The sequence below is a fragment of the Lutra lutra genome, chromosome 4 (assembly GCF_902655055.1).
Source record: "Lutra lutra chromosome 4, mLutLut1.2, whole genome shotgun sequence".
In the NCBI taxonomy this organism is placed as follows: Eukaryota; Metazoa; Chordata; class Mammalia; order Carnivora; family Mustelidae; genus Lutra; species Lutra lutra.
Window position 1 is genome coordinate 185,419,328 of NC_062281.1, and position 18,638 is coordinate 185,437,965.

Consider the following 18,638-nt stretch of genomic DNA (forward strand, 5'->3'; position numbering starts at 1 on the left):
GGGTATGGCTAAGGAGGAAATCAAGAAAGCACTTGAAATGCTTAGTAGGGGATCTGGTGCTTGACACACGCTCTTGATACGCTACCTCCTCTCTATCCCTGCTCCAGGCACAGGGTCTCCAATGGGGGGTGGGGAGGGCACATCGCAGCACCCCCATTCTGCACGCGTGGGTCTCCTCACAGCCACAGCCCGGCCATGCACCTCCTGCCGAAGGGTGCCGGGACCCAGTTCGTCTGTCCCAGGCCACCCCCTACCTGTTCACGAACCCACTTCCTGAGTGGGTAGTGAGGTGATGCCAGGGGAAGTCTGGGGAGGGCCCCCCGACTTGCTATCCACAGCACAGTCCTCCCTGAGGAGCGAGCGTCAAGGCCCCCAGGGGACACCCCTCTGGACACACAGCCATGGATACCCACCCAGACCCCACCTCTAGCCTTCTGCCCCAGGGTGCACACGCCTCCCTGACATTGGAGGACCCCAGGCTCGGTGCTCAGGTCAGATGGTGGCAGGCACCACACTCCCAGCACTAACTCATGCAGGTTCTCACAGGAAAGTGCTCATGATCTGCAACAAGGACAGAAAACGAGCCACGAGACAGCACGTGCGATAAAACCATAGTTCTAAAAAAATGATGTGCCCTTGCCGAACCTGCACAGCCCTGAAGCCCGACAGGGACGCACCGTCGTGGGATTAAAGCTTGAGTGAGTCAATCATCTTCTGTACTTTCTTATTTTTCTACAACAAACATGTGTGCTTGTTCCAAGAAAGAAAAAGAGGAAAGACACGCATCTCTGGAAACGTTAAACAGCACGCTGGCCAGCGTGGGTCCGGCGTGCCCTGGGGTCGGCCCCAGACATACAAGCACCCTTTGGGGACAGCCACAGAGAGCAGCTCTGTGGCCGGGTATCCAGTCCCCTATGTCTCATTTCCTCCCCTGATGGCTCCAGCAGCTGGTCTGTCCCACTTTACAGGGAGGAAGGGAGGGTTAGGCAGGTAAGGCCGCCCACGCGTCCCGGGTTGCAGAGCTCGGGTGTAGGGCGGATGGGATCCAAACCAGATCGGTGAGGCAGACCTCAGCGGGTTAAACACCGATTCTGGAAGCCCAGCCTAGTGGGTTCAGGCCTGGCTCTGCCTCACCTCAGCTCTGTGATGACACGAGGCCGATGCCATGTTCCCTCTGACCTGGTTCTGCATCTGTGAAGTGGGCATTATCACTGGGCCCGCCTCTGAGGGTGTCCTGAGGGTAAACGAGGTAAGGCATGTAGAACTTGTAGAACGGGGCAGGGCCCACAAAAATGACACAGCCAGGCACAGAATGGTGGCGCCCCCTCCCCCAAGGGCAGGGACCGTCTGCTGGGTCACCGTGGGGCCTGGTGCCTCAGAGGCACTCCGCAAAGCTGATGGAGTGATGGAGGGCGGAGGTGAAGGGCAAGGGGCTCCCAGCCAACCAGCCAGTCAGTGGAATACTGGCCAAGGGCGGCCCGGGCACCAGCCTGGGCAGGCCAGGAGGACTGCAGAGGGAGGGCAAATGGAGCCCTGTCCTCTGGCTGTGAGCTCAGGGGCCACCAGCCCCACACCAGGGGCTGCACCCCTCTGGGTCTGCACAGTAGGATCCATAACAGTGCCCCCTTTCCAGCTGTGTTCGTCTCCTTACTGCTACTGTGACAAATCACAACACAGATGAATTATCCTGTGGTTGTAGAGGTCAGACATTTAAAATGGTTTCCCCTAGGGTAAAAGCAAGGTGTTGGCAGGGCTCTGCTCGTCTGGGGGCGCTGGGGAGAAGCCATTCCCTTGGCTCTTTCCAGCCTACGGAAGCGGTCAGTATCCCCTGACTTACGGCCCCTCCTCTATCTCCAACGCCATCAGCATGGCCTCTTTCGATCTCCCTCTGACATGGACCCCCCTGCCTGTCTCATAAGGACCCGTGTGATTCCACTGCGCCCACCTGGAGAATCCAGGACAATCTCTCCCTCTCAGATCCTTAACTTGTATCTGCCAAATCCCTTTCCCATAGACCATAACAGGTTCACAGGCGCAGGGGGTTAGGACATGGCACTTGGTGGGGGGAGAGGGGTACATTGCCCTGCCCACCACAGCTGTGAGAACTGCAGTGAGATGTGTGGAAAGGACCAGAGAAACTATAAAGTCGTGCACATGTAAGCTATTAGTACTGGGACTTCTTTGGGCCGGCACTAGGGATGAGGGATGGCTGAGGCTACGGCTTGTCATCCTGTGGCTGCAGAGATCCAGGGCTGGACTCCACGAGATTTCCGACCGGGCACTCAGTGCAACAAATGGGCACACGGCTCCCTTTTTTGGGAGAGACTGTGTGGCTTTTCTGCCGGGTACCTCAATGCTGCTCCTTTCATGCTGCGATCCAAAGGCCACAGCTCAGATGTGGAAACCCCTCATAACCAGAGGTGGAGAGGAAAGAGAAACAAAAACAGAAAAATACAGCTTTTCCAATATGGGGCCTAGCAAGGAGCCAGAGAGAGAGGTCTCTAATGTTAAAGGGGCCTGGTCCCCATTATCCTCCAATGAGGGAATCCACTGGCGGGAGCTGATTTCTGCCAGGCCTCGTGCCCCACATGGACCGCCCCCAGGACTGGACACAGGAGGCCAGAAATGCTCTGGATTTGCAGAAACAGTGAGATTAAGGGCAAGCCTGGGATTGCAAACAACTCCACGCTGGGGCTCCGCCATCTGAAAAGCCCTGAGTAACAAGCCGGTGACTGACTTTGCCAGTGAGAAGTTCCTCCAGGGCTGGGGGCACTCCAGTTCTGTCCAGCTGTCCCCCGCAAGACCCACATGCCACCCACACCCAGGGGCCTCAGAAGCCTCAGGCCCTCCAGCGCCCTGTTTCTATTCTGTCCGAATGCTGCTTCCCCGAGCCGGGCCTGATGCATCCGGAGAGGAGAGGGCTTCTCGGCACTTCCAGGAATCCACTGCCCAGCTGCTTCCCCAGAGTCCAGGCCCAGGTGAGAGGCCCTGACCAGCCCATCTTATCTAGACACCCAGGACGGGGCAGGACAGGTACGTCCCAGGAGCCAGTAAGAATCCCTGCGGCCCGGACAGGAGCCAGAAGCCTGACCCGGCAGGAAACACTCAGGCTGCAGGGGGCCCTCTGGGGGTGGCAGGACAACTGGACAGGAAAAGCAAACAACTCCAGAGGGGGCCGGTGCCCTCAGAGGGAAGAGGTGCGGGCCTGAGTCCAGGGAAAACACAGGAAGCCAGTGACCCACACGCCCTCGTTCCAGCAACCGCTGGTGCTCTGGCAGCTTCTCCAGCCAGAGGCCCCCAGCGCGAGGGCAGGGTGTTTGAGTGCATGCGCGTCTGAGTCCCCCAGGGCACAGCCAGCCCCCCACGGCCACGCTCCAGCCCCACGAGTTCTCGGCTAAGCCGCTTCAACTCCAGCCTCCATTCCTCTTTGAAAAAGTGGGCAAGACCAGTCACCCCATTTCTTGGGGCTGCGGTGCCGGGAAAGAGGATCACAAGCACATGCGCTTAGCTCGCCTACTCCGCCAGCATCGGTGGGACGGGCCATCCGGCCACTCGGAGCCTGCCTCCTACCGACCTCCGTCCCGGCCCCTGTCAGTGCCAGAGTCAGAGCCCAGGTTCTGAGACCCCATTTCCACACTGTTCCTCCTCCTCCTCCTCTTCATGGAGACACTGGAAGTTGCCTTACAGACCCCATTCGTCCGTCTGTCCTCCAGGGCCGGTGATTCATGCAACACGATGCCTTCGGTACTCCCCCAAGCAGAGTGCTAAACCAACAGCAAATATAAGACCTCACACCCCTACCCTAAACACGGGCGCTCCAGGGAGCGAGCGTGGGGGGCTGGGTGGGGGCGAGGCACTCCACACCAGAGTGGAGGGGGCTGCTTCTACTCTGCTCCCATTGTAAGGGAAGGGGCCCCACCCAGGATCACATGCTGAGGCCACTCTGCTCTGCTCCACTGGTCGCCTGGTCGGGGTTTTTGACCAACTGTTTGCAAACGACTCTCCTCAGAGCTAGGAGGCAAAGTTAAATCTCTTAGCAGGCAAAATGCTCCCCCCAGGAAACACACACACACAGCCGGATAGTCCCTATGCAGCCGGCCGCACCCCTCCCCCACCGTGAGCCAAAGTCTGAGGTCCTGGATCCAGACCAGGCGTCCCCAGCATGTCCCTGCAGGGCAGCGCCGCGGTCAAACACACACCCCCACGGACAGAGGTCCAGGTTCCAGCCCCTGTTCTGAATGAACGGGCCCTCTCCGTATGGAACCCCGGCCGCCGCGCCTCCCTGAGCCTCAGCTTCCCCACCTGTGCCACAGATGTGGCAGCAGAGAGGCGTCTGTGGGACTGGGCACGGAGCCCCGGGGACACGGTAAACACAACCATTCTCGTTACTATTATCTTTGCTCTTGCTGTTGCTACCTGGCCCCAGATGTGTCTCGTGGAAAGAGAAAGCACCCAAGAGAAAGCCACCCTTGGTTCGTTTCCCTTGCCCAGCAGCAGGGACGGACGAGACCTCCCCGCCATGCTCGCTCCTTGGATGGTTGAGCCGTGTGGCCTGACCCTCAAATCACCCCAGGGGCTCTGCACAGATGCCCCCACAGCAGCCTGGCTGCCTCCCCAGCCGAGCAAGCAGAGGGACTGCAGAGTCTACAGGCCTCAAAGTTGGACTCAGACCCAATGCCCCTGCTGAGGTACCTGGACAGCCAGTCAGCCTGTGACGGCCCCATCACTGCCACCCCACAGGGCTGACTCACTTCCCTGGGCAGACTCGGAGAGGTGGGGCAGCCGGCCGCGAGAACCAGGTCAGACCGGGGTTCGTCTGACTCCCAGGGTACCAAGCAGCTCCCTCTAAAACCACATCTGAATCAGGAGCCAGAGTAACAACAGCAAATACATCTGGAGCAGCTGGTGCACACCAGCTGAGCACGGGGTAAATAGTAACTCACATACGCCTCCCGGAGTCCCGCAAGAAAGGAGGCTGATTATGCCCTTGTTACTGATCGGAGGGAGGCTCGGGACAGGCAGCCACTTGCTCAAAGATGCGCAGCCAGCACAGAGGAAGACTTGAAGCCAGCTCCCTGTGGCTCAGAGCCCAAGTTCCCAGGTGTCCCAGGACCCAGACTCCAGGCCTCTCTTCCCCAACATGCTCCTGCCTGGCGGCTCACCAGTGGAGACATGGGATGCAGACCGACCCTGTGTCCCTCCCTAGCTGGGAGTGAGTGCCCTGATGGGGGTGAGACCCGCCCCCCCCCAGGGGCTGCAGCTCTGCCAAGATCTGGGATCATCAGGAGCCCCCAAAGGCCAGGTAGGCAGCCAGGTAAAGGCCAGGGCCACTTCCAAACCTCCAGGCAGGGGCCAGGGGGGAAATGCAGGGAGATTTGGTGAAATGACTTCCAGTGGGTGATTTGCTTTTTCAAAACAGTGTTTGCTTAGTGACTACCTTTAGGAAACTCTGAAAAAAAATTAAAAAAAAAGAAAAGAAAGCAAGTGTTTTTTTCCATTTCTCTTGGATAACAAGGAGAAGGCTGGAGATCTGAATGGTTCTTCCCCCAGAAGACTCCGGAGTGGAAAATCACCACCCAGGGAAGAAGCTGGAACTGAAGTAAACAGAGATCTGGAAGGCAGGGTGCAGCTGGGAGCACACAGAGAGCACTGGACAAGGAGTCCAAGGCTGCCAGCATCTCACTGTGTGGCCTTGGACAAGTCCTGCTCCCAATCTCCACATCTGGGAAACTAAGGGCAGGCAGGGAGGCTCCAGAGAACTCCTGACAAGATCCAGTGTTGGCCCAGTAAGGGAACTCAAAGGTACATTTATTCAAGCCACCCCACAATCCAGGCCCAGCCTGAGAGGCAGATGCTCCAAGCACAGGGAATCTGTCCCTCCTGCCCCATCACTAGAAACACCCAATAAGGACAGGAAGCGAAGTGGAAATGAACTCAGGGTACACATCTGGTTCGTCCTTCGACCAGCCTCTCTCACTCCCCACAATGCTCCTAGATGGGTATTACTTCCATCACACAGACAGGGAAACTGGGGCTCAGAGAGGTTCCCAGGCAGCCCAAAGCCACCCAGCTAGGAAGGGGCTAGGTGGGGATTTGAACCTCCAGCGCTCACACCCCACTGTGGCCAGGAGATGGTCTTCAAGAGGGTTGGGGCTGCCCTAGCTCGAGTCCAAGGACAGGTGAGTGGGCAGTGGGTTCAAGGCAGAGGCTGTGCCCCTCTCCCAGAAACACTCTCTGAGCTACCTGACCAGCAGGGCTGATAATAACAGCATGGTATATGACCCCAGCTCTCCAAGCCATCAGTGACCACCCCAGCACTGTACCAGCACCAGCCAGACACCCAGCCTGGCCTCCAGGACTCACAAGGAGAAGGCAAGCAGGCCCAGCCAGGGACAAGAGGCCATCCCTACCTCTGGCCCAGCAGAAACCTTCCCAGGGCACACCCACTCCAGATGGCAAATACAGGGACTCCGACCCTAGAGTCCAGATCTGCCTTGGCTCCAGGGACCTGGGGCGGGAAACTGCATTTCTGAGCTTTCCCGCTGGGTGACACCAGCCTGAGAATCAGGGCCCCCGGTTCAGCACACCAGGGGACAAAGGAGACCCCTTCCCCTGCCAGGGTGGCCAGGATTTAAAGCCAGGTCCACCACTCTCTAAGCACACAGGTCCCCAAAGCCGGGCAGTAAGCAGCAGTGAGCAAAACCCTGAGAGGCCTCTGTTTTATGGCCCCCAAGCCACAGACGTGCAGCCCATCCCCAAGCTGGCTGAGGAGGCCACGGAGGGAGAGAAGGGCTGATGCAGCTTCAGCCAAAGCCCGAGTGATCCTGGGGACAGCACCACCCTCCTCCACACCTCCTGCCCAGTGTCTGCTCTTTCTCCAACCACCAAAGCAAAGGCTCACTTACTGTGTCTGGGGTGGTGAGGCTGCTGGGTCTGGGTCTGTGGGAAGAGAGCAGAGGAGAGCCCGTCAGACCACAGGCTGGTCCCTATGGACCGGATCCATCCCCGCCCCCTTTCCCAGCCTCCCTGGGGTGCCGGAGACAGGGCCTGGGCCAAGCTGGGTGCCTGCGGGGTTCCTGTCTCCCTCCCCCCTCCCCCGACACTGCACTGTGATTAAGCTCCCCTACCTGTCCTACCTGCACCACCTCCCCTCCCACCACTGTGGCCCACGTCCCAACTCCAACTGGAATCAGCCGCCCTGCCTGCTCTGAACCTGCCCCCCACCCCCCAGCTCCTCAAGGAGCCCCTTGTCCCCAAGCCTACAAGAAGTTCCTGCTAGGCCGGTCCCCAGTCTCTCCCAGATGACACAATCCAAGAGCCCAGAAGCTGCCATTTAACACCGCCTTATCAGGGCGCTCCCACCCCTAGGGCCACCAGGACACCTGGGGGGTGGCTTCTCCAGCTGGTGTGACTCCCTGGGAGAAGCTGCCAGGGAAGAGGGGCTTCGGAGACACAAGCCCTGGGCAGCGACTGTGCCCAGAGCCCAACATGGGGCCCACCACTTCCATGACTGATGTGTCAAAGTAAGCCAGACGCTGCAGGAATGGTTGGAATCTCCAGTTCCCGAGGGAAGCCTTGGAATGCAACTTCTCAGTGGTTTTTCCCTTCCTGCTTCTGGGGACAGTGGAGCGGCTGGGAGGCATCCCTGGGAGCCTGGAGCTTCCACCAGGCTCAAGGCTTTCTGTAGCCCCAGAGGCCCGGAAATGGGAGGACCCAAGGCTCCCAAAAACACCTTACCAGTGATGGGGGTGGAGTCCAAGTGGATCAGTGGGGCGTCCTCGATGTCCTTCTCTGGAGCAATGCCTGGGACACCCAGGCCAGCGCTGGTGTCCTCGTCATCGTCACTGTCGTCAAACTCAAAAGCTTCTCCAGGGTCGTCCTCCGCCTCCGGGGAGGGGCCGGGGCCTCCCGGAACCCGCTGATCTCCTGAAAGGGAGGAGCTAGCAGAAGCAGGGTCTGGGGTTTGGTTTGGTCAAAGGCAATGGCTACCACGGGGAGTTGCTGTGGGCCTGAGGGACGGTGTGACGGCAGTTCCCAGGGACTTGAGGAGACCCCTGCCCGGGCCGGCTGGCCTCCCTGTGCTCGAAAGGGTGACCCGTGGTTGGTGAGGGCTGTAAGGAGGTCAGCAGTAGACTGAGAGGAGGGATCAAAGCCTGGTTGGATGTACGCCTTTCATGTTTCCTCTTTCCCCATTTGTCAGCAAGGAGGCTTTTTCATTGCACCTGTGTGTGTGCGTGTGAGCACACACCTGCATGTGTCCTTCCCTTCGTGTGCGTGCCTGCGTGCTTTTCCCACGTGGAAGTGAGCGCACACACTTGTCCTGCACACAGCCCAGCCACATGAAACACAGCTGCCTGGGTGCTCGGAGCCCAAAGGAAGCCATTTTGCAGGGACCAGGTGCAGACCTGCTGGCAGGGGCAAGGAGCCTGCGCCCCCAGATTCCCCGCCCGGCTGTGCCCTCCTGCTGTCCATCAAAGCTCAACTGAAGCAGAGCCCCGCCCCCGCCACGGCCCCCCTCTGTTGCAGCCCCTTGTTTTCTACGTCCGTCCTTCCCTGTATAACCTGTGAGGATGTGTTTTTGCTTGTTTGTATTCCTGGGCCGATCTTAGATCCCTAAGATCCCCTTTAAGGGATGGGTCATGGCCTGGCCAATGGTGGAAACTCAGCAACTTCTGTTAAACAAGAAAAGGAATGGATTCTCTCTCCTAAAGAGCTTAATGGGCCCTCACCTCTCCACCCACTTCACCAAGCTGAGGTCCCTGGTCTTCTCCCCTGGAGGACTTCCTTCCTCGAACCTAGGGCCGGACAGAACCTCAGGGGTTCACTCTGCCATCCCCCTACTTCATGCCAACCTGCTCCAAAACCAAAGGGCAATGTGGCCTGGTTTTAAAAGTCTGCAAAGCCGGGGCACCCGGGTGGCTCAGTCAGTTAAGCCTCTGCCTTCGGCTCAGGTCATGATACCGGGGTTCTGGGACCGAACCCCGCACTGGGCTCCCTGCTCAACAGAGAGTCTGCTTGTCCCCGTGTCCCTCCTCTCCGCTCCCTCGTCCCTCCTCCCCGTTCCTCCCAGCTCCTCCTGGCTCCTCCAATCTCATGTTCACTCACAGTCCTGCACTCACTCTCTTCCTCTCAAATAAATAAATAAAATCTTTAAAAACATAATAAAATTAAATTAAAAAAAGAGAAGTCTGCAAAGCTGACCGCCCCTTCGGTTCCACTGTAGCTCACGCCACAAGATGCAGAGCTCGTGCTCCGGCCTGCCTGGGCCCCCTACCAGCCGTGTGGTTCTGGGCAAGTATCTTCACTTCTTGGAAGCTTGGTTTCTCCCTCCATAGACTGGATAATAAAAACAGCACCCGCCCCATATGGCCAAGATGAACGTGAACTGGGAAGTAGGTCGCAGTTTCTCCACCCCTCCCCCCGCTGACTCTGGGGCCCCGGGGTCTTCGTCGTGGGCGTCCTGCAGGATGGACAGCAGCATCCCCGGCCTCTGCCCATTAGAAGCAGGTACTGCCTCCAGCTGTGACAACCACAGGTGTCTCCAAACATTGCTCAGTGTCTCCTGGGGGACAAAATCACCCCTGCCTGGGAACTGCCCAGTAGATGGAGCCCTTGGCCGAAGGCCCTGTGTGTCCGCATCACACAGTAACACCTGTTGTCAGTAAGGTCCCTCCCAGCCGGGATCCTTGAAGCCGGGCCCATATCTGTGGGCTCAGCCCCCACAGGTGCTCAGGGCTGGAAGGAGGAATAGGCAGGCAGGAAGGTGGATGGAGCAGACAGACAGCTGGATGGAACAGCTGACGGACAGATGAGCATATCCCACATTAGCAGTCTCTTGGACTAGAAAAATCCAATCCCTTCCCCATAAGGACCTGGGAGTTTGCAGAGCAGAACATTCCAGGTGCAAATGTATCAAAGTCACAAAGCCCCTTCCCCAGCTACGGGAGTGCAGCTGAAGCCCAGAGCTCAGGCTTCCTCCCCACCAGATGGGGGTCTCTGAGGTGGGGGCCCCCCTCTCTTCCTGGGAGCTTTGGGGACAGCTCAGGCCAACATCGGACAGGCAGTGATGTGGCCGGCGGCTGAAGCTCCTTCCCCAGGTCAGAGACACAAACCCTGGTTGAGAAGGTTGAAATGAGCCCCACGCAGCTCCTGGTATAAGCCTCACAACCACCGCCACTGGACAGACAAGGCCACAGAGATTCAAGCAGCAAAGTGACACACCCACAATCTTGCATCGAGTAAGTGGGGAGGCAGCTCAGAGCTCGTTCTGTCTTCGTTCCCATTCTACATTCTCCACTGAGCCCTGCTGCTTCCAGAAACTGGCTGAGCCCTTGGACACCAGGCCCTGAGATGAAGAACTAATAAAGAAAATCCAGGGGTTGAGTTGGAAGCTGGATTAATTGTTTTTGTGACCTACAGTGGGTGTCGAATCTTCCACCACTCTCCCCTCGCTCACTCCACAGCAGCCACACTGGTCTCCCTGGTGCACCATGAACGTGCCAGATGTGCTCTAGCCTCAGGACCTTTGCACCTTCCGTCCTGGGGTCCAGAATGCTCTTCCCCAGGTATCTTCTCCTGCTCTCACCTCCTTCAGGTCTTTACTCTAGGTCATCTCCAGATGACCAAAACAGCCCGCAGAAACACCCTTGGACTCCCTAATGGCCCGGCCTGCTCTACTTTTGCCTATGGCCCTCGTCAGTGGTGATGGCCGACACTTTTATGATTTTACTGTGTCCTAACGAGAATGTGAGCTCGTGAAGGATTCCAGTCTGTCCTGCTCACTGTTACACTCCAGTGCCCGGCACATGGTAGGTGCACAGTAAGTATCTGCTGAAAACACACACACACACACACACACACACGTGTGCGCATACTCCTGTTCTCATGCCTGTGGGTTATGGTTTTATTTTATTATTTTTTAAAGATTTCATTCATTCATTTGACAGAGAGAGAGAGAGAAAGAACACAAGCAGGGGGAGCGGCAGGCAGAGGGAGAAGCAGGCTTCCCGCAGAGCAAGGGGCCCGATGCGGGGCTCAATCCTAGGACCCCAGGATCATGACCTGAGCTGAAGGCAGACACCTAACCGATGGAGTCACACAGGCACCCCTATGGGTTGTGGTTTTAAAGTTTAAAAACACTGGCGCACCGGGGTGGCTCCGTTAGTGGAACATCCAACTCTTGGTTTCGGCTCAGGTCAGGATCTCAGGGTCCTGGGATCGAGCCCTGGGTCAGGCTCCCCACTCAGCAGGGAGTCTGCTTCTCTCACTCTCCCTCTGCCCCTCTCCCCAGCTCCCTCTCACTCGCACATGCTCTAAATCTTGAAAAAAAAAAAAGCAAGGGGCACCTGGGTGGCTCAGTGGATTAAAGCCTCTGCCTTCGGCTCAGGTCATGATCTCAGAGTCCTGGGATCAAGCCCCGCATCAGGCTCTCTGCTCAGCGGGGAGCCTGCTTTCTCCTCTCTCTGCCTGCCTCTCTGCCTACTTGTGATCTCTGTCTGTCAAATAAATAAATAAAATCTTTAAAAAAAAAAATAATAGAGCGGGGTGCCTGGGTGGCTCAGTGGGTTAAGCCGCTGCCTTCGGCTCAGGTCATGATCTCAGGGTCCTGGGATCGAGTCCCGCATCGGGTTCTCTGCTCGGCGGAGATCCTGCTTCCCTCTCTCTCTCTCTGCCTGCCTCTCCATCTACTTGTGATCTCTCTCTGTCAAATAAATAAATAAAATCTTTAAAAAAAAATAATAATAGAGCAAAATAAGTTTTAAAATGGTGGAATGAGACTACGAAGTCCCCACCCATTATTTTCTTGACACCACACACAGATGCACCCTGACCCCAGGGGCCTCAGTGTCCTTGGTCCCTCGTACTTAAATAGGCCTGAGTTGCAGTGGGGACCCCATGTGCCTGGCCAGTATCAGGTGGTGACCAGGGAGTCAGTCGGACCACCAGGCTCCAACCCCAGCTCTCCTAGTTGCCGACCGAGGAACACAGGGTCTCAGTAGCCCCCTGGCCGCAGCTTACTGACCTATAACGAGGACAGGAATAGCGACCGGCTCTCGGGTTCGCTGGAAGACCCAGTCAGGGGACAGGAGGGAGAAGGCAGAATGAACCAACAGGTGTTGAGAGCCCAGTGTGAGATAGCCAGGTGTGAGGCCCGTGCTCATTGCTGATAATGGTCCCGCCCATTGTCGCTGGAGTGGTGTTACCATTATATTTGTTATGCTCACGATTATTATGATGACTGCCATGAGTCCCAGCCCTGCCCCGGGCTCTGGGGGAAATGCACTGGCCTTCCCAGGGACAGGCCCGGCCCACAGAGGCCCTGGCCATGGACTGCGTGCAGGGACGTCAGGCAAGACTGTCATAGTCACGTCTGCATCCAGGGGACTGTTCCCAGCAGGTGCCGGGGCCAGGAGGTTCAAAGAGGAGTAAGACGTGGCCCCTCAGTGTCAAGGAGCTCACTGCAGGGAGAGGCAGGCAAATATGGCAAGAGATGAGCCTGGAACCCCAGGGCCTGAGCCATGCCCAGTGACATCCGGGGGCTCGCACTGGCCGGGGCTGGCACAACGCTGGGCACAGGGCTGCCCCTGCACAGAGTCTCACAGGATGAATAAAGGTCTACCAGGGTCACGACGGGGGCTGGTACCCCAGGCTGCGGCCACAGCAGAAGGGGAGAACACGCGGCCTGGGACCCAGGGGAGCCGAAAACATGATAAGCAAAGAGGCTGGCAGCCGTAGGACCATGAAGTGGTGTTTGGGGGAGTTTGAATTTTACTTGGTAAGGCCGCAGGAAGCTCTCAAACCATCAGCACATGGCAGAAAGCCTGTTTCAAGCACCTGATACCAGCCAGCAATATCAGGTACAACTGGAGCAATAAAGGTCAGATGTTTGTGGAATGGAACCGAGCTGATGTAATCATAAGGTCATTTTGTGCTCACTTTTTTTTTTTTTAAGATTTTATTTATTTATCTGACAGAGAGGGAGAGATCACAAGCAGGCAGAGACAGAGAAGGGGAAGCAGGCTCCCTGCTGAGCAGAGAGCCTGATTCGGGACACGATCCCAGGACCCTGAGATCATGACCTGAGCCGAGGGCAGAGGCTTAACCCACTGAGTCACCCAGGCGCCCCTCACTTTTTGGTGAATAGGAGAAAGGGTGCAAAATGCCCACAGCAGGAGACAGAACAGGGAGCCTCCTGGGAGCCAAGCCACAGTCACACATCAGGAGATGCCCTTGTTCCCCACAGCTCTGTTCCCGTGCTCCTGAGACTGGGCCATCCAGACAGGGCTCCTTATCAGAAGGAAAAATCGGGATAATTGGATAATTGAGAGCTGAACTGAGCCCTTCCCACCCATCTGGACAGGCGGCTGGACCAGAGCTGGCCCAGCCTGGGGACAGCCAACCCAGAGGCAGGAGACCTGAGAAGCCACCCGTGTGCCGTAAAGACGGCTTCACTGTGCGGGTCCCCCACCCTTAGGAGAAGAACACGAAGGCTTGGGGAGGAAGCGGCCCCTCCTTGGTCTCCACCCCAGGCTCAGAGCAGAGCATCAGCCCCCTGTCCTGTGACACCCACAGGGACAACAGCTCCCATTCATGGAGCAATTGATTACCACACGCCAGCACTTTCTGTATGGTTAAGCCTTGCGACAGCACCCCAGAGGGTGTCATTACTGTCCCCAGGTTTATGGGTGAGGAAGCAAAACCATGCAGACACCAAGTCGCTCGACTAAGTGCACAGTGTCGGCGACAGGGCTGTGCCGGTGGAAAAGCCTTTACTGGCCACCTGTCTGCTCTCCGCGCCCCCAGAGGACGATCCAAAGACAAGTGGCCCATAACTCTGACAACCCTGCCCTGCTGATGACCCGGCCCTTCCCCTCAACCCTCACACCCCCAAGTACACAACACTCCTGTTGTCACGTCTATGGGTTGTGATCTTAAAAGTTTAAAATCTCCAGGGGCGCCTGGGAGGCTCAGTCTGTTAAGCCTCTGCCTTTAGCTCAGACCAAGATCTCGAGGTCCTGGGATCGAGCCCCGCATCGGGCTTCCGGCTCAGTGGGGAATCTGCTTCTCCCTCTCTGTGCCCCTGCCCCTGCTTGTGCTCTCTTTCTCTCGCCCACTCTCTCAAATAAATAAATAAAATTTAAAAAAAAAAAAAAAAGCTTAAAATCTCCAGGGGATCTCAGAACCACCCCTCGTCTACAGCCTCCTCTTGGAGAAGGAGTTATGACTTCCATGTTGCAGACAAGGAAACTGAGGCAGCAGGAAGCAGTCACCTGCCCAAGGGGGCACAGCTAGCCAGTGGCAGAGCGGGATTCACAGGCAGGCTCAGCCTGCTCCAGAGCTAGTGCCGCCACCAGCCCCGTGGCCCAACCTGAGGAGGGCCGCGCAGGAAGCCGGGTCATTAGGTACGGTACCTGTGGCAGTCTGTGGAGGAGGGCTGGAGGAAGCCATCAGACAGGGTCCAGCTCAAACCAGCACCGTCCCAGCCGCTCGCCTGTGAAACAAGGCCAGAAACCTAATTAGATGGAGTTCAAGGGCAAAGTTTCAACAAGCAAAGAGGGGTCATTGGCTCAGTCTGTGCACTCCAGCCCGCCTGCTCTCCCACGCCTTCCCCAGCAGCTGCGGGAGCGCAGGAAGGCGCCCAAAAGGGCCCAGCCCCCATCCCCCATAAATCATTAACCCAGAAAACCAGTAACTGCAGAGCTATAACCCCATCTTCCCAGAAAACCCGTGCCACCACAGACCTTCCCTTGGCTCAGTGCCCAGAGACCCTGGGGACCGTGGTGGGCCCGCTAGATAACCCCCTTCCTCCCTTCTGGCTTGCAGGTGAACTCCAGCCCCAGAGGTCGGGTTTATGCTCCGGCCCCTGTGTCCCAGAAGCTGGATCACGCCTGAACTGTCACGGACGTGGCTGAACACGTTCTCGTCACGGCCCCCCAGTGACCGTAGCTCCCCGGAGTGAGGCCCCTCATACCAGCCCCACCTGCAGCCCCACTGAAGGGCATTTACTCTCTGTCTCTCCCCGTCCAGCCCCACCCGGTTGGCCAGCTGGTGAGGGGCCACTGGCCTTGGCACATGGGTGTATAGGAAGTGAAGGGATGCAGAGAGGCAGATGGCCAGAGATAGGGGCAGAATCCCAAAACTTGGACTGGGAGCCCAGTGCTTCCTGGCCTCTAAGTGGGGGCTTCACCAGCCTTGCCAAAAGTCCCGGCAGTGAGGGAAAGGCTCTTCCCACTCATTCCTGGCACCCCTCATCCTGCGCTAGGGGCTGTCCTTCTAGGCCTTTCTGAGGAGAGGAGAGCCAGTCCCGGAGGGAAAGCACGAGCCCTCCAGTCTAATCAGCCCCCGGCACACACTGGCTACATGCCTGCTTTCCTCTCCAATCCTAAAGCCTTTATTTTTTTTTTAACTGGCTTCCTAAATAAATGTAAAATGCATGTAAATGGCAATTAATTAATAACAACAAACGTTTCCATAGCGCCTACCATGGCTCAGATGCTATTCTCAGCACTTTACAAATATTAACAGCTATTAATCCAAACTACGAGAAAATGAGGCCCAGAGTGGTTAAGTTGCCCAAGATCACACATCTACTGAGCGGCAGAGCCGGGGTTCGAACATGGGCCATGGGCCCCCGACACCATGCTCATTAGGTCATCACGCTCTAGGGCCTCTCAAACCCCAGACGACTTAAGGGCGCCCAGTCCGCCCCAATCCCCCGAAGTGACTGCCCTCACTAGGTCCTTATGAGTCCTGAACGTTCCATGAGTGTCCTGCTTATCCCTGTACCTGCATCCCCGTCTTGTTTCCCACTTCGGGGGGAAGGGGCGCACTGCACCTGCTGTGATCCGCTTGCCTTTTTTTTAAGCTTAAGAACCATGGTTGGGGCGCCTGGGTGGCTCAGTGGGTTAAAGCCTCTGCCTTCGGCTCGGGTCATGATCCCAGGGTCCTGGGATCGAGCCCCACATCGGGCTCTCTGCTCTATGGGGAGCCTGCTTCCTCCTCTCTCTCTGCCTGCCTCTCTGCCTACTTGTGATCTCTGTCAAATAAATAAATAATATTTTTTTTAAAAAAAAAGAACCATGGTGATGAGTTCACACCAGGACACAGACATCAGACTCACTCTTCTGAACGGCTGCGTAGTACAGGGTTTTGTTTTTGGTGGGTTTTTTTTTTTTTTTTTGGATCTATCATAACTGATGTAACTCTACCACTGGACACTGAGGGGTCCCCCAGGGTTTTGACGATCTGAGTAAGGCAGTGACTCATGTCCCCCATACACAGGGCCTTGAGCAAATGGATACATGAGCCTCTAGGGCATGTGCCTGGAAGTGGATCGCTGGGTCAAAGAGAATGCAATTTGCATTTTGGTTGGACGCAAATCACTTTCCACTACATAGGGGGCAGTGCCCTGTAGCCCCGAACTCAGAACTGTCAAGACTAAAATTTTATCTTCGGCAAAGGGCTTTAGGAAACAAACTAAAATGTCTGCAAATTCCCTTGCGAGTCAAAAGATCCCACAACAGCCACACAGCCCTCCTCATGCAGGGCCCCTCCTCCCTGGAGCTCATTTGGAACCACTGAGGAAGGAACAGGGAGGCTGGAGCCCATTTTACAGAAGGGAAAAGAGAGCTGCCTAGTCCCAGCCTGTATGCAAATTGCTGCTCAGATACAATTTTTTGACAATGCAAAAACCCAGGATCCTTTCCCTCCAGCCAGAAAGCTGTCATCCCCTTTTTCTTCACCTTTTAGGGTTGATTCCTAACCTCTGTTCCAAGCCCAAGGCTTTCCCCAGGAAGGAAGAGAGACACCAGCATGTATGGAGCCCAGAGCTTTACCTGCCTTACTGCGTTTACAGATGAGGAAACCAAGGCCTGAGGTCCCAGAGGCAAGGGAACAGGTGACAACAGGGGGATTCAGCGGGAGCCTTGGCTCTAAGCCCTTCTCTCCCTCTTTTAACCACACCGCCTCTCCGGACTTTGGCGCTGGAATCTGCGGGACGTCTGCTACAGGCTAATCTGGGGCAGGGAGGTCTCCAGGAGAAGACACAGACCCGCAAGCCCCGTGCACGTCCATAGCCCTGTGGTCACCATTTGTACACACGTGCCCCTAGCCTCAGAAGGGTGCTGGGGAGGGAGTAGGGGTCTCTCAGGGCAACCATTGCCACCACTAGACACCCTCATGGCCCAAGAGTTAGAAGAAAGTTCAGGCTACCTGACGCCATGTTGGTCTCCCCACTCGGGAGCTGTGACATCTTGGATGAGTCACTTAGCCCCCATCTCTGGGCCTCAGTTTACTCATCTGCAAAATGGGGACTAATAGGTAGATACCTCAGGCACCTGGATGGCTCAGTCAGTTAAATGTCCAACTCTTGGGATGCCTGGGTGGCTCAGTCCTTAAGCATCTGCCTTTGGCTCAGGTCATGATCCCAGGGGTCCTGGGATTGAGCCCCACATCAGGATCCCTGCTCAGCAAGGAGCCTGCTTCCCCTCTCCCACTCCCCCTGCTTGTGTTCCTGCTTACTCTGTGTCAAGTAAATAAGTAAAATCTTTTTTAAAAATGTCCAACTCTTGATTTTGGTTTTGGCTCACGTCATAATCTCAGGGTCATGAGACAGAGCCCCAGGTCAGGCTCTGCGCTGGACATGGACTCTGCTTAACATTCTCTCTCTCTCCCTCTCTCTCTGCCCCACCCCCCACTCTGCCTCTCTCTCCCTAAAATAAAATAAGTAAAAAATAGCACCTCACCAGGTTACTAAGACAATTAAGAGTAAACACGTGTAAGGCTCTTGGAAGGGTCCTGGGCCACGCTGGTACGTGACCATCATGAACCCTCCTAACGCAGGCTGCAGTGGGCACAGCTCTGCTGGGGAAGCCAGGGACTCAGGCTGGAGTCTCCTATCCACCAGCAGGTGAGCTGAGTTTCATAAGTATCCTCATCTGTGCAAAGGGGGGGGGTCCCACCACCTGTCCCAGGGGGCTCCCAGCAGCATACCTAAGGCCAACCACGCAACCCCAGGAGGCTCAGTCAGCACCAAGATGCCCGCCCCTGAAGCTATCAGCACCAAAACGGGAGACAGCAGCGGGGGCCCGTGTGTGGATTCCATACCCTGGGAGGGGAGGGGCCCCAGTGCGGAGGCTCACTACAGGGACCTGGGGAAAGCGGCCTGGGGCAGCCAGACCCGCCTGCAGGCTGGGCTCTGTCTCTCCTCTCAGTGCGACCTCAGCCTCTCACAGTCTCGGGCTTCCCCTCTGTAAAATGGGCAGGACGGCTCCCGCACAGACCCTCCCCCAGGCTGCCACGAGCAAGGAGCCAGGTCAGGGGCGTGAACGTGCTTAAGCAAACAGGTGCAGTCACTTGGCTATTTCCTTTTTTTTTATTTTTTTTTTTTTAAAGTCTTCCTTGAGCTAAGCATGGTCTGGCACTCTCAAGGTGGGAGTCCGAGCAAGAAGAAAAGTGTGACGTTCCCTGAAACGAGGGTCTCTCTGAAAAGGCTTGTCCTGCCACGACAGTCTCTGGCAAAAGACGCCTTCGGGCTGGTGAAGGCAAGCCAGTGGGAAACCAAAGGGAGCCCCCAGAGTACAGAAGCCACGCAGATTGAAAAGTGCACAGAGGAAAATGCCTGGAAGACGGTAGGGGTG

At 56.7% G+C, this 18,638-nt stretch overlaps 1 protein-coding gene across 8 annotated transcripts in view; it reads right to left on the reverse strand.

The window, feature by feature from the left end:
- Positions 1 to 18,638, reverse strand: part of ARHGEF10L (Rho guanine nucleotide exchange factor 10 like) — a 157,285-nt gene that overhangs the window by 88,525 nt on the left and 50,122 nt on the right. For 7 of the 8 annotated variants that reach the window (XM_047725396.1, XM_047725398.1, XM_047725393.1 and 4 more), the window contains exons 2-4: positions 14,412 to 14,491; positions 7,738 to 7,926; positions 6,906 to 6,939 (exon numbers count right to left, since the gene is read on the reverse strand). In XM_047725396.1, coding sequence (XP_047581352.1) covers positions 6,906 to 6,939; positions 7,738 to 7,926; positions 14,412 to 14,448 — 260 coding nt within the window. In that variant the 5' untranslated portion in view covers positions 14,449 to 14,491. Of the gene's footprint in view, positions 1 to 6,905; positions 6,940 to 7,737; positions 7,927 to 14,411; positions 14,496 to 18,638 lie in introns of all 8 variants that reach the window. The other variant, XM_047725394.1, reaches the window with a different exon arrangement.